This window comes from Cryptomeria japonica, chromosome 9 (assembly GCF_030272615.1).
Source record: "Cryptomeria japonica chromosome 9, Sugi_1.0, whole genome shotgun sequence".
NCBI classification, from domain to species: Eukaryota; Viridiplantae; Streptophyta; class Pinopsida; order Cupressales; family Cupressaceae; genus Cryptomeria; species Cryptomeria japonica.
The window spans coordinates 189,694,128-189,710,111 of NC_081413.1; the positions used below are offsets into that span (position 1 = coordinate 189,694,128).

At 34.1% G+C, this 15,984-nt stretch overlaps 1 protein-coding gene across 1 annotated transcript; it reads right to left on the reverse strand.

Moving 5' to 3' along the window:
• Positions 1-1,827: 1,827 nt before the first annotated feature.
• On the reverse strand, positions 1,828-14,506 carry LOC131038790 (L-type lectin-domain containing receptor kinase S.4-like). Its single transcript, XM_059211336.1, has 3 exons — positions 13,685-14,506; positions 3,611-3,912; positions 1,828-3,063 (listed from the first exon to the last, which is right to left on the reverse strand). Exons 1-3 carry the CDS (start codon positions 14,433-14,435, stop codon positions 2,149-2,151), a joined length of 1,968 nt encoding a protein of 655 aa, XP_059067319.1. The 5' UTR covers positions 14,436-14,506; the 3' UTR covers positions 1,828-2,148.
• Positions 14,507-15,984: the final 1,478 nt, after the last annotated feature.

The following is a 15,984-nucleotide window of genomic DNA, read 5'->3' on the forward strand; positions in this document are numbered from 1 at the left end:
AAACACTTGTTAAGACAAAAATGATGCATGATTTGTACACAAGAAAAATACATCAAAACATATTTGAAACTAAATAGAGTTAGTCAAAACATGAGAGTATTAACATCAAACCATGATCTACATCACTAGCTCATGCATTAGAAGCAATAATGAATCAGGTTGATTTGATGATAGGTCACATTCATTAGTGGAAATATATAGGGAGTCAGGCTTCTATTTTTTAATAGGCAAAAAAGTGATGTCAAAAGAAAGGAGATAACAAAGATAAAGTTATGCATATTTTACAAATGTAAAATCCAATGCACTTCTTGTATTGAATTTCAATTGATTCCTTAGATCTATTGATGCAATCATAATTAAATTAAAAAAATGGTGATAGCTGATGTCTTGGTGTAATTAATTATTTATTACATCTTGTATTTAAGTTTACTGCACCTCTATCTCATTCACTCCTTCACTCCTTAACTCATGATAGTCAGGTTCCACATCTCCCTTGTCAAGTCAAGTTCTATTCACACCACTACTTCTACATGTTGAGTCAATCTTTCAGTTCATTAAGACCCACACAACCTCTCTAAGCCACTTGACATATTGTATCATTTATATTTGACCTTATGTATGTAAGCATTTCCTTCATTATAACATCAAGAATACATATATTGATATGAAAACTAAAATATAAAGAAAGCAAAAGGAAATATGCATAGAAAAATAAAAAAATTTGTCTTGTTTGGACTTAGGTTTTGGGAACTATTATTCTTCCTATGATCTCAAAAGAGGAGGAGGATACTAATTTGAATCATATATCTTCCAATTGTAATTTGATGTGAAATACAAATTTGAAGCATGTAGAGTTGTGGTACTTGTGTCCTTTTTGGAAGAAAATATTTTCCCTTTGATATTTAGTTTCATTGAACCAATAGTGTAGCTAAATATGAGGCATGTACCATTGATTAGAATTGAAAAGGTGAATGGGGATGTCTATATTGTATTATTCCATTCTTGCCATTAAGCATTGGTTCTCAATTAAAAAAAAATATTTGAACTAGGAATAGTATAAAAGACTTTTGAGGAGAAACAATCCTTGAAACTCAATAATTTTTTTTGAATGAATGTTCTCAATGAGTCAAGAGATCCCAAATATTTTATACAACATGCACGTATGTATATAGAAAAATTCTATACAAATTAAAGGGATCAACCCACCCTACCTTAGATGCCCAATATTCTTCTTCGAAAAATTATCCAACTCTCAAACCTCTCTCCTCCTCTCCATGACCTCATTTATTTTTTCTTCCACTTCACATGTTGTCCTACTTTCTTCTAGTCATTTATTTTACCTCTAGTTGTCATTTCTTTATACCTTTTTGATGTCTTTTACTCTATTTTTTTTACTATCCTTGTGACTTTCTTCCACTCCTATGTCTCATTTCTTTTCTACATTTCTTATTTTAAGTATTCTCTTTTCTTTCTCCTAAACATTCCTGTATGGTGAATTCTATACATAAACAAATATGGAAAGCTTTTAACCTTTCCTCTTTTTTTTTCAAAGATAGGAATGAAAAAGTCAATTTAAAGTTCACATAGCCTAGTTCTCTTGACATAACCTAGAAAGTTAAAGAGATCCATTTGACAAAGATAGGAAAAAAAGGGTTACAAAGCCTAGTGCTCTTCAACCCTAATTATTCTTAGATTATAAAGTAAATCGCCCTCTGTAAGCGAAAATTAGATTATAGACTAGAAAAACACTGATATAAGTAATAAAAATTAACTTTAAATACATTAAAACCTATTCTACAAATTAAATTAAATTGTTTATGTTACATATTTACATAGGCATAACCATACAAAGATATATTTATAGAAGATGTTGAGTAATAAATACAAATCCTATTTCTATACAACTTCTATATTAAACTTAAATTTTGACAGAAACTACATTGGCGCCCACCGGTGCATTTACAACGCAGGCCTTATTACCTCTGAACCTGTAATTCTTTTTACAAAAAGCAGAAGAATAGTCGATCTTGTGAGCATGATTCACTTATTTAACCATGCGAATTTTAATTGAAAGCTAAAACTTTCTCGTTCTACACATAACAAAGACTATAAATTATGAATGTCCACTGGTTACTCTGGTCACACATATCATTCCGATAGATTCAAAGGAGTAGCAGTAAACGAATTCAAGTCCGCAATGTCAATGCGGGAAAGTTCAAAAGCCGAGGGCACACGAAGACTCGTAGGCAAAGAAGCCTCACCGCAAAGTACCTGCAACACTTTTCTCATGCTAAGCCTCTCATTTGGATCAGGGTTTGAACACATGAGCCCCAGTATAAGCACAATCTCAACCTTGATCTTATCATAATCGTCCCCAAGCCTTTGATCAACAGCTTCCAGTAATCTTTCATCTGCATACAAATCCCAAACCCACTGAACCAAAATCACACCTTGGGCATCTACAGGCTTCCTTCCGCAAGCAACCTCCAGCATAAGAGCCCCAAATCTGAACACATCTGTGGAAGGAGAAGCCTTACCAGAATGTATAAGCTCGGGCGCAATGTACCCCAGCGTGCCCACCAGATGAGTAGTTTGGGGTTTTTCACTATGATCATATAACCTTGCCAAACCAAAGTCCCCCACACGGCCGTTGAGATCATGGTCCAGTAATACATTGCTGGATTTAATGTCCCTGTGTACCACACATTTTTCCCACTCCTCATGTAAGTATAGTATCCCGGCGGCTACGTCTGTGAGAATTCTGTATCTCTGAGCCCATGTAAGATTCAACTCTGGACTGAACAAATTTCTTTCAAGGCTTCCATTGAACATGTAGTCGTAGACAATGAAGAGGCGCGTGTTTTTCCTGCCCCAGCCCCTGAGGTGTACAAGGTTCCGGTGCTGCAGCCGCCCAAGGCTGGAAATTTCTGCCATGAATTCCTGCATTCCTTGTGTGAAATCTTTTGTGATGCATTTCACAGCGATTTCATCTCCCGAAGGCAGAGTGCCCCTGTATACCCGCCCAAAGCCCCCATAGCCCAGAAGATTGTCGTCCCTGAAACCCTGCAATATAATGAAGTAATTGATTACCTTTTCCAAGATTCTCGTGTGTGAAAAAATTGCAAAGAGCAGCAGGATCTTCAGACAAGGCAGGCTTCTCATCACTCGAAGCATTGTTTAAAAAAATAAGATCCAATGAATTGAAAAGACGGAGGTTTTAAGAGCTAGATTTTCTCTAATGAGTAATTACCTATAGTGACTAGGGACTTGGGCTAAAAGAATGCCATAGAAGCTTGGCAAGATTTAGTGAGAAAAATTGACGCTTCAATTTTTATTTATTTTTATTGAAATAATACAAATAAAATTTTACAAATAGAATGGCAGTCAGCAAGCTATCAAATAAACAGAAGTACAAAGTCATTAGAAAACAGGCCATAAATAATTAGAGTGGCAGACAATCAGTTATCAAATGGATTGTTTTGTGTATGACATTTCAATTGAGATCAAGATTAACGCACTAATCATATATAAGCAACAAGAAAAATAATTATCTACATGTATAAAAAATATTTTTGTGAATGCAATAAGATATGAATTTATTTATTGTTACCTTTGTGGCGAGGTTGAGTTTCCGATAATTAAATCTTTGTGGCCAATACTGCAACTCCCATTTTTCATAGAATTCTATGTAGTCCATCCTTTTCACCCAATAAAATGCGCTAAGAATGAGTCCCAAGATGAAAGCCATTGAACATATTATAGTAATATATATGAACTTTGTAGATTTGTAGAACTTGCGGTTTTTAACATAAAAGGACGGGAGATGCAAAATGTCTATATCTGAAGCTTTGTTGTTGCCAGTTGTGAAACTCCATGCCAAAATGTAATGATCTTCAACTAAAGGAGAACTACCTGTTGATACAAGATAATTCATTTTTATTTTCAAAGGTTACAAGAATAGTAAAAATGGTTTAAAAAATTCAAATTCACACAATTTGTTCAAGATATAATTTATATATTTTTTTTTCTCAATTCAACCTGATATAGTATTGCAATCTAATCTATAAACAATTACATCAAAAACCTCTTAAACATGAGTGTTTTTTTTTCTTTCAAGAAGTATCAAAATTATCTTGCTTTCTATAAGAAAAAATTATCTTGCCATTCTTTGAGCAGGGTTTCTTCTTATGGGAACAGGAATTCAGAAAACAAGTTTTTCTGAATTGACTGGACTGTGAATAGTCGATGTGGGGTATTAATTATGATAAGGCCTTTCTTTGACGTTTCCGCAAAGATAATGGGGCAAACTTTTCTTTTGAGAGTGAAGTGACGACTTAAAAACAATTGACTGAAGGGATGGAAAGATACCTTTACAAATTGGAGTGAGGTATACGACGACGACTGAAAATCTGAAATATTCAATGGCTGGGTTTATAGTGGACAGTCTAAGCTTTAGACCAGGGGGGTTGGTGTGGGATCACTTCAATCTATTTTTTTTTTTATAAGAAAGAGGTGGTCTCACGAAAGAAAAAAATATTTAAATATTTATTTTTTTTAAGGTTTGTATGTTTGAGCAGGTGAAAATGGGGTGGGGCAAGGAAAGTTCTACCAGCTTAGATATGTTATGAATCATTTTTCAAACATTTAGTTTAGATTTCTATTAAAAATATATATTTTAGAAAAAAAAAATTATTTTTAGTTGTTTTATCAGTGCACATAATATAGAACACAAAGGTAATATATTTATGAGGGCTGTAGCTAATCTGACTCTAAAAACGTCATGATTTCCGCATAACACGAGGGTAAGTGAAAATAACAAATCTCAGCTACGTCTTTTATTTTTCGACTGTGTGTATAACACAAAGATTAGTCAGCCATTTTGGAGCCAGATTAGCCCTGTCCGTTCATAAGACCACCAGCTTCCCTAAATTTTGAAACTGAACTTCACTACAAAATTCACGAGACCAACAACTTAAAAATTTTCCTAAAAATCTTAACAACTCCAACTCTATTTTTTAGAAGCCCAACCTTAAAGCAATCCTATTAACCGTCACAGTCTTGCAGTTAGCCGCCCAGTTTTTGAGCATAAGCTCAGCGTTCCCTCAAACTCACGAGTTTGGTTACATAAAAGAAAGAGATAGCTGAAATGGCTTAGTTTAATTAGCACATTCTAAGCACTGACCGCGTTTAATTGGCTGATGTCTCCCTCCCATCCACACAAAGCTCAAAGTTCCCTCGCTGAAGCATAACAAGGCATGGTTCTCACGAGCAAGTCGTACTGTTTTACATTTCCCAACATAGTCGCAGCCTCTGCCAAGATGGATCAAAGAATCCATAAAAGCAATTTTATCAGATGTTGGAAATTCTTTGTTAGACAAAATGTAGAAGCAAAGAAAAGGAGCGTGAATTGTTTGAACAAGTGTATTAAAAATGTGGTCTCATGGAATGCTACGACATGTGGAAATATAAAGAAGGCAAAGAATGTGGAAATATAAACAAGGCAAGTGAATTGTTCCACAGAATGTGGAAATATAAACAAGGCAAGTGAACTGTTTGACAGAATGCCCCAAAGAAATGTGTTCTCATGGAATGCCCTGATTGTTGGATATTCACCAAATGAATTTATTTGAAAAGGATTTAGAAACTTTAGAGAAAATGCAATTGGTGGGTGTAAAGTTGGACTCTACAACCTTTGGAAGCATCCTTGCAACCTGTGCAGAATGGGAGCTTTGGAAAAGGGTATGGACATTTTGGAAAAGGGTATGGACATTTTGAGTAGGAAATGCACCAAATGGAGTTTGCAAGGATGCTTTCAATATGTTTGAATTAATGAAGCACCATATCCTAATATTATAAGATTTGTTTGGGTTCTCTGCATGTGATCATTCGGGTTTAGTGGCTAAGTGTTGTATATCCTAACTTATATTGCATTACATCTACAATTGATCATTGTGTGCATGATTGAGATTTTTGCTTATGCTGAATATCTCAAGAACACCCTAAACTTGATCTCACTGGTATAAAATCAGGGCATCTTGTTGAGACAATTTTAGTGAAAAAAGTGGCAAAAGAAATTTTTTTTTTTTTGGTGAAATAGTTTCATGAATGTGCCCTTTAGGGGGGAAGGAAAATCTTCTTGCGGGCCACAATTTCGACAACGATTTTCAATACCCTAGTCATCTAATTAGATATTTAAAGTTTTGTATATTTTAATAATGCAGTGTTTGAATACCCTACTCATCTAACCAAATATTTTATGTTTATAAATTGTCAAATTATATTAAATTTTATATTATTGATAAAATGTATAATATTGTATTCATCATGTTCTTGATTATTATTCAATTCTAAATTATGTTGTATAATTATCTTTGAGAACACTACTCCACCATTGCACAAGACTAATAAGATAAGTCACTATCTCAAGTAATCAACAAAACACTTATTAAAGTATTGTAATTTCCTTTATTGAATGCAAAAACTAATTCATATATTAGGAGGATAGTAATGTTCTCTATACATTTTGGCATTCACCTTAATTATCATCTTTGAAACAAGACCTAGATAACTATGAGTTGAGAACGATGTATAAATCATTTTTGGAAACTTTAAGGAAAATTCTTTATTTTTATGTGTTGTCTTGGGTTTTTGATTGATAGTTAACAATTTTTAACGTTAACTTGTATAGACCTCTAAATCTAAGTTTAACTTTAGAATGACGTATAAATTATTTGTAATGGCTCTCATAGAAAATAATATCAAACGCCATTTTCAAATTTGAATTCAATCATCAATTAAAAAAAAATATAAACTACTAACAAAGGGTTTTCTTCTCACTCTTGACTATATTTTCAGAAGAAGAAGCAATTAGAAGCAATTGCGCTCTTCTTATTAAAACGAACATAGGGATGGTGTGAAGTTGTGGACAAAATGGAGGGTGGAAGTCATAATAGACAAGCAAAGCCTCCTAACCAAAGAAGCAAAAATCTTAAACAAAATTAAAAAATTGACTATATCCGATTTTTTGTGAATCTGTTCCGTAGACAATTTCACCCTATTTCAAAATCATTAACTACAATTTTCAACAATTTTTTCCCCAAAAAGTTCCTCACTTTCTATCATGCAGTTGACAGAACAATCAGAGCAGTAATGGAAGTGAAAAAAGCTTGGAATATTCTATCATGCAGTTGAGAGAACAATCAAAAGTAGCTTGCAGTATTTCGAAGCTGAGAGTGTGAGGAAAAAGCTACAGACATTTTGAAGAAAAGTGAAGCAGATGTCTATCGATTGAACCATAAATATGAAAAAATGTTCATTGATTATAATTCATTAAAGGTCCAATTGAAGGAGTCTAATGACATTCTCTCTTCTCTCAAAGATGAGAGGCCGTTACAAGAAGCTTTGTCAGCAAAGTGGTTGGAAGCTTTGATTATAGAGAATATAGTCAGTGAAGTACAAACAATACTCAGAGTTGAATCATTAATATTAAGTTTCCAAAAAGTCTCTCAAACAAGAAATTGAATGACTACAAATGGATACGGGGCACACAAGATCTTTACTTGAAATCCAAATTGGAAGGGGGAAAGAACTGATTGTTGAAAATGCTGGACTTGGCTATGAGATTCTGCAGTTGAGAGGGAGTTTAAAGAAATGCAAGGAACACGTGCCATTGTAGTGGAAAAAAGGAGATTACTTAAGGAGTATGAGTCACTGCATACAGAGTTTACAAGAAAATACCATGAGTTGGATGAAAAAGAGTTAAAAATTTGATCAATGAGAGTGAGAAGCACAGAAATGAGATTGAGTCATTGGATAAGATAAGGCTTTCCTTGTTAGTCAGAAAGTATGTTGTATGGAGGTTGGAGGAAGTAACCCTGAGATCTGAGGAAATTCAGGAAAAACTTTTGCTAAGTTACAAGAGAGTGCTAAATTTAGACGATTGAGTGTCAGAATTGCATACAAATTTAGCAACAACAAGTTCAGCGTACAACTCCATAACAGCTGAGCTGAACAAGGTCACAAATGATGTCAACGAACAGGTGAGAAAATTACAGTCTATTAAAAATGCGCAATTGAAGGATGAGAATCAACAGTTGGGTAAAAGTCTTTCAGAGGCTACTGAGAGATCTGAAGAAACGTATCTAATGAATTTGTCTAGTGGGAGAGTGAGAGTGTTATATGCTTAGAGGACCAGGTATCAGAGCTCCTCACAGAGTTGGCAACAACAAGGGCAGCATATGATGAAGTTACAGCCGATTTAAGGAAAATTGAAGAAGATACTAAGAAACAAGCAAATGAGCTACGTGAGATAACGGAATAAAAAGAGGCCTTAAATCGAGATTTGATGTCAATGATTTCAAAAACTCAAAAACTTGAACAGGATGTATAGATCAACTTTGGAAACTTTCAAGGATTTTCAACAATTTTTAATGCTCTGACCAGTTACTTCCATCACTTTAGAATAATGATGTTTAGCAATTAATTGTATGATTTAAGATACGATTCTCATAGGTAATGTTAAACACTAACCATACAAGGATGGCGTCGCAGTAATGCATCTTTACAAGAAAATGTGATCTCTAGTCCATGAAATTGACGTCCACGACTCGTCCATTTTGCCCACCCCTATGAAAGTTAATGTTTGCAATCGTACACTAAACAAGTTTGATTTCTAAACAAAATCACTCTGTCTGCTCTTGACGGAAGCAGAACTGTTTGGATGAAATTCCAACTGCATCATTCTGAGAGCTCAAAAGAAGTAGCACTAAACGAATTGAACTCTGAAATATCAATGTAAGAATGTTTTAAAGCCGAGAACACATGAAGACTTTTCAAGCCGAGAACACATGAAGACTCATAGGCAAAGCAGCCTCACTGCAAAGTACCTGCAACACATTTCTCATGCTAAGCCTCTGATAAGGGTCAGGGTTTGAACACATGAGCCCCAGTATCAGCACAATCTCAGCCTCGACCTCATCATAATCGTCCCCAAGCCTTTGATCAACAGCTTCCAGTAATCTTTGATTTGCATACAAATCCCAAACCCACTCAACCAAAATAACACCTTGGTTATCTACAGGTTTCCTTCCGCAGGCAACCTCCAGCATAAGAGCCCCAAAGCTGAACACATCTGTGGAAGGAGAAGCCTTACCAGAATGTATAAGCTCAGGTGCAATGTACCCCAGAGTGCCCACCACATGAGTAGTTTGGGGGCTTTCACTGTGATCATATAACTTTGCCAAACCAAAGTCCCCCACTCGGCCGTTCAGATCATAGTCCAATAAAATATTGCTGGATTTAATGTCCCTGTGCACCACCTTTTTTTCCCACTGCTCGTGTAAATATAGCAGACTGCATGCCACATCTATAAGAATTTTGTATCTCTGAGGCCATGTAAGATTCAATTCTAGAGTAAACAAATTTCTTTCAAGGCTTCCGTTGGACATGTAGTCGTAGATGATGAAGAGGCGCTTATTTTTTCTGCACCAGCCCCTGAGAGGAACCAGGTTCCGGTGTTGCAGCCTCCCAAGGCTGGAGATTTCTGCAATGAATTCCTCCATTCCTTCTGCTAAATCTTTTGTGATGCATTTCACGGCGATTTCTTCGCCAGAAGGCAGAGTGCCCCTGTATACCCGCCCAAAGCCCCCATAGCCCAGAAGATTCTCGTCCCTGAAACCCTGCAGTATAAAATTAGATTTGCCATTAACTATTGCTAGGGACTTTAAGATCAATACACCAAAAATACAATTGTTTCAAACATATGATGGTTGGATTTTATTGAGATAAATGGAAGTTATATTATTAAAATCTTTTGCGGACGTAATGAGATATTTTTTATAGTCTATAATTACCTCTGTGGCGAAGTTGAGTTTCCGATAATTAAATCTGTGTGGCCAATATTGTAACTCCCATTTTTCATAGAATTCTATGTAGTCCATCCTTTTCAGCCAATAAAATATGCTGAGAACGAGTCCCAAGATGGAAGTTGTTGAGCATATTATAATAATAGATATGAACTTTGCAGATTTGTAGAACTTGGGAATTTTGATATAAAAGGATGGAAGATGCAAAATGTCTAAATCTGGAGCCCTTTTGTTGCCAATTGTGAAGCTCCATGCCAAAATGTAATGATCCTCAACTACAGGATAACTACCTGTCAATGCAAGATAATTCAATTTTCTTTCAAAAAAATTACAAGAATGTTCACAATCACAAATCTTTTTCAAGATATAATTTGTACATCTCTTTTTCTCTGGAATATTTTAAAAATTATATCAAAAACTTCTTAAAAATGAAAACATTCTTTTCTTTCAAATATCAAAACTTTTTTACATTTTATTTTTTTTAACAAATATTTGCTAATTCTAGTAGCTAGCCATGTCAATAAAATGTCAAAGAGTTTAAAATTTAAACATATAAAATTGAAAATTTGTAATGGGAAACTTTATATCCTTCAAGGGTGTAGTAAAAGACTTAGGTACATGTAAATACTACATATGTGACCATACACAAGGCATGTCAAAGGTTTTTAATTTGAACAAATATCTGAATGAGAAAGTGTCATGGAGTAGGATCATCGTTTATTATACTTTGATATTAAATGGATTTATTGTGGAAACATTACTATACAAAAATGAACACAAACACATGCATAGTTAAATTCATTAGCCTTTACTAAAATAAATTAAAAAATATGAGAACAAAATGAGAGGGTAGACAGTTTCAAGCCTCAAACAATTTGATTTGACGGATGAATCTTTGAGTTTCATAGCCACTTTGAAATACATGTTGCCCAAAATCACAAATTGAGATTGTAGGCACAATACCTAGCTATGAAGTAATTCATAGTAGTGTTTTGTGCATTTAGTTAAATAAGACAAATAAACTAAGTTGATCTAGATGAATATTGAACTAATCATAAATGTTCAATATTTTTAATTTAACATATTCTAAAATACTGTAAACTTTCCTAATCATAAACATGATTACGGATTTAGTTAAATTATTTTTCTTCTAAAATTTCAAGTTTACCTTACATCCCACTCTTGATAGATATATCTATCAATGAAGTGGTGTCATTTAGTGTAGTTATTATGGGGTAATTTATTATATAGAATATGGAGCTAATTTATTTATTTTGATATTCAAATTTTGGTCAATTATAAATTCTTTTCAAATTTAAGTTATAGAAATAAAAATCTCAAAAAAAATTTATGCAAATTTGGATGAAATGGATATATATAATCCCAAATTTCACCTACAATATAATTGACTTGATGGACTTTATTAAGATTATTAAGCAAGAACTTAAAATGTTGATAAATATGACATAATTAATTTATCTTTTCTATATTTGGGGGCTTGGGCATAAATTATTTACCACTTTTGCTCCTAGATGAATCATAAATTTACTATTGATGGTTTGACTATTGAAGTATTCGATATTTTTCCTTGCACTTACATTATATTAATTTCTCACAACTAAATTTTGATCAAAATTAGAATGAAAATTTTGTGTTTATATGCATATTCTCTTTGCTATGATAATTTATGAAATCCAAAAGATGACTTCCTAAAAAGATCCTTTTTTTGAAAGAGCTCCCATTGATAGACAACCAACTAGATTATTTATATTGACAAAATTTATTATACACTAAACATCATCATATTCCATATTAACGCAACAATATTTAAATTTTTTAAATGAGATTTAACTAAACAATATTCCATTTAACGTTTTAAGATGACATTCATAAATAATAATCAAATTTTAATTTTACAATTATATATATATATATATATATATATATATATATATATATATATAAAATAACTTTTATATAAAATAAAATATAAAACAATTCAAAAAAAAAAAACTCTTAAATAAATAAAATAATAAAAAAAATCAAAATTTAAATAAAATAAAGATAATAAATTAAATATAATAATTATTGAATTTAATTTCTAATTAAAATAATTAGAGTTCATATCTAGATATTGATATTAATGAAAAAAATGAAATGTAGTGAATTTATTTTTACATTATAAAAATAAAATATGATAAATGGCTGATTGAAAAAATCATTTAAATAAAAGATAAAAAGTTTTTGAAACAAAAAAGTTAATTAAGATTTTCTTAACAAATTTGTTAACTTAATATATTGAAGTTTTTAATAATTAAATTAATTATTTGGCATTATTAAATCTAATATTTTATCTAAAAAATTATGTTGGATAAATATAAAAGAAAAAAATAATTACTATAAATATTAATAAATTTGTAAAAATATACATGTAATAAATATAATTATTATACATAATTATTTTTAATTACATAAAAGGTATATAAAAGGAATTGAAAAAAGGTATTTTTGGGGGGTTCATTTTAATCGTTTGTTTTGATTGTGATAAATCATTGACTAAATCGTATATTATTAGATTTTGAGTATTTATCGTCTAGTGGTTTGGATCAAACTTCACATATGTGATTTTCCACCTCAATTCAAATCACACATGTAGTTTTACTCTAGACTTCCAGAATCTAATTAACCAATAGGATTCCCCTCCAAGAAAGCTCACATACAAAAAGCATGAATATATGTCTCACACCTGAAACAAGTTGTCTCACATCGTGAAATCAATATCCTTCCCGTAATCATCATTGGAAACTTTCTTGCAATCATTGTGGGAAACATTCCTTTCATCAAGCTTGATAACAAATTTTAACTTGCTATCACTCGGGTCTAATCAATTTGAATTGAATGCATTTATGTTTGTGAATTTTATTTGATCTCTGAATCTAATTGGATTTCAATAGCCCTAAAAGCTCATTTATTCTCAATAGATTGAAGTAGTGAATGTAGGAAGTTTGATTTTGGTTCGTTTCAATTAAAAAAAATCAACTATGCTAAGATTTCTTACATTTTCCCTCAAACTTTGCATATTTTTAATCATCGACATTGTTGACATAATGACACAATTTCTACATGATCTTGACATAAATCACTTGCCATTGTTTCAATGAATTTTTTTTAGAATCTATAAGTGACCTATTTATTTTTTGTCAAACGAACTGAAATTTGTAAAAGATTGTATTTTCTTTATTAAATACCTTCATAAAAAATTAATCAAATATCAATAATACCCTTGCACCTCTTAACAATACAAGTGTTAGATTAAATGTATGTCACAACCAAATCATTTTACATCATTTTTGTCCAGAACACAAAAACATTCAAATTATGATAATAGGATGATGTATAAAACTTGAAAAAAGTCTAAAGTATTAAAAAAAAACCATGTAAGAACAATGCATTGACATCTGAGATTATTAAAATATTTAAGACCTGAGAAATTAAAGACATAATAGATATTTGCATTTCTACTCGATGAATCTTCCCATATATTAAAAACTATTAAATCAATCTATCTTTTCAACTTTTAAAAACGACGAGGACACATTTTACAACTTTTAAAAACGACGAGGACACATTTTACAGTCAATTCATGCCAAGATTTTTTCCCCTTGTGATGCAACATCAATTTTCTCTACCTCTTCTGTATGAGTGATGGACAAGCAAGCAAATAGATTTTGAACTTTTGTTGGATATGCAATTGTAATCTTTATAGAAAGAAGGATGAAAAATCAAGAACCTTAGGTACTGTGCAAGGGAAATACCGTCACCTGTAGACGCAGAAAACCCAACGTACATGTACTCTTGCATAATCCCGTTCAAATCCAAATCTTTTTTCGACACCAGTGCTTTCTGCGGCCTCGCCTCTCCAATTGCTGCAATACTTATCTCCAGCTGTTTCGAAGCGCCGTCATAGTCGATCCAGGCCCTTATATTATGCCCGCTTTTAAGCTTAATAGGCGTGAATCTATTTTGCTCCCAATAACCAGCAGATTCAGCCAACAACGACTTGACGCCGTTTAGATCGATTCCCACATGGTTGCTGTCCTTTTCCTGCATGCCTATGCTCTCCATCGTGTCAAACTCTACTGCAAAAAGATGGTTGTACTCTTTGCCGTCGCTCGACATGTTGACGAGGCCCAGGTACTGCGATGCCACACCGCCGTTGAGAAGTGGTGTGGGCGTCATGATGAAGCAGACCCCGTCACCACCGCCCGACTTCCGCTGAGGAACCATGGCGAATATAAAGCTTGTGCTGAATGAAATTACAGAGCCGTTTCTTTTCATGGGGATTGCCTTGTCATAGAAAGCGCGACCAACGAGACGGTCGGAGTGATTTGTGAGACGGATTGCGTTGGATTGTAGTGAGGCATCTGCAACATATTTGATTGTGGTTGTGGCGTTGAAGTGGTTGAAGATGAAACTGAAACTGGTATTCTCATGCTGAATACCCTCACCTGCCGTAAGAATGATTGAGAGGCACAGAATCAGAATCTGCAGCCAAGTCTGCATCATCGCCATTGAATTAGCTTTTTTTCCTAAGCAGTATTTGTTTTGGGTGGGCGATATATTAGGGAGGGGTGGGCGATATCGCCGTTGAATTAGCTTTTTTTCCTTTCTTGACTGGACTGTGCAGAGACGGCACTTGGGAAAGATATTGTTCACAAATATGCCAATCTTTTCGTGGAGGGAGATGTTCGATTACGACTAAAATTTTTGGAAGAAGACGTGGGGTGACTTTTCAACTCTACCGACGCCCATGTCGTAGAATTTAAAGTGTATTTGGTTAGCACTTATGTTGGTGGAAAAATAGTTATAAGTTAATTCGTTAGATATTACAATTCAATTTTTTGATAGAGGATATATTATTTTAATTTTTTTTGTTTTTATTTAAAGATATTTAAAGAATGATGTATTAGATTGTTTTTTATTAAAAAAGCAGTGAGAACCAGGGCATTGACCTTTTATATAGAAGAACTATCAAAAATCATAGCGCAGAAATAACACTATAATAACAATTAACAACAACTACCATAAAAAAGGAACCAAGTTTTTTTAGCAATAATAAACAACAACAGGAAAATAAAACAAACTACAGGGGTGCCTTGCGCACCCTAGTGGCCTCCATAGTACTGCTCCATTCGTTAGATAGGAATGTGTAGAGGTCCCTAGCCTCCTGCTTGTCCTCCTCAGTGTCAGCATGGCATTCCCTCAACAGAGAGAGGGTGAGTGCGGAGCTGTGTAACACCTGCATGTGGAATTTGTTCAGGCCCACCATTTGGGCTTCCCAAGCCTCCATTTTGTTATTGAGTTGTTTAACCTCCTCCTTGATAGGTTGCAGATTGAGAACAGGGCTGAGGTTTTCAATTCTCTGCGTGATGTCCAGCACATTCGTGCTTAGCTTTTCCATTTGTTGCAGAGTAGGGGCCTCCTGGGGGTTCTTAGCAGCCAAGTCATCAGTAGTCTCTTTGTGCTCGCCACCAGCAGACAATGTGTTTGCATTTAGCGGGGGTTTTTCTTTTGCCCTTGGATAGGGAGCGAGAAGCACTGGGGGAGGCAGGGAGGGTTAAATTAGGGGAGACCGTCGATAGAGAAACAACCAAGGCATAGGCAGACAAGGACATGGTGGCCATGGCAAAGCCCTCCTGGGGATATTGGAAGAATCTAGGGAAAGTCAAAGATAGGGCCGCGGGCAGCTGGGGAGTCGGCATGGGGGGCTGAGAGAGTGAAAGATTCCTTGGGGGGCAGAGAGCCTCATGCAATTTATACAACCTGTATATAAGACCCTGGTGGAGGAGGAATGGAGGCTTATCCCCATGCTTAGGGTCCATAGTGTCCTTGACAAAGCTCTCTAAAGAGTGCAGTCAATAAAACGGTAGACAAAGCAAATGATTATTGCGGAAGTGATTGAGGAGGGGCAAATGGTAGTAGTAGAATACCTTATACTTGCCTTCGAGAGTGAAGTATTTCATGATCATGAGGCAGATCATGTTCCATGGGTGCTTGAGCTCCTCCCAAGAAAACCCACCTTGCAGCTTGACAGGTTCCTCGCGGTTACGGAAAAATCGTT

What these genes read in the sequence shown, in the direction of transcription:
- LOC131038790 (XM_059211336.1), bottom strand. Translation starts at nt 14,435, where the DNA reads ATGGCGATGATGCAGACTTGGCTGCAGATTCTGATTCTGTGCCTCTCA. An exon ending in TGGGTTTTCTGCGTCTACAG is followed by an intron (nt 3,913 to 13,684) that starts GTGACGGTATTT and finishes TTGTATCAACAG; the next exon opens with GTAGTTCTCCTTTAGTTGAA. An exon ending in AACTCAACCTCGCCACAAAG is followed by an intron (nt 3,064 to 3,610) that starts GTAACAATAAAT and finishes ATTATATTGCAG; the next exon opens with GGTTTCAGGGACGACAATCT.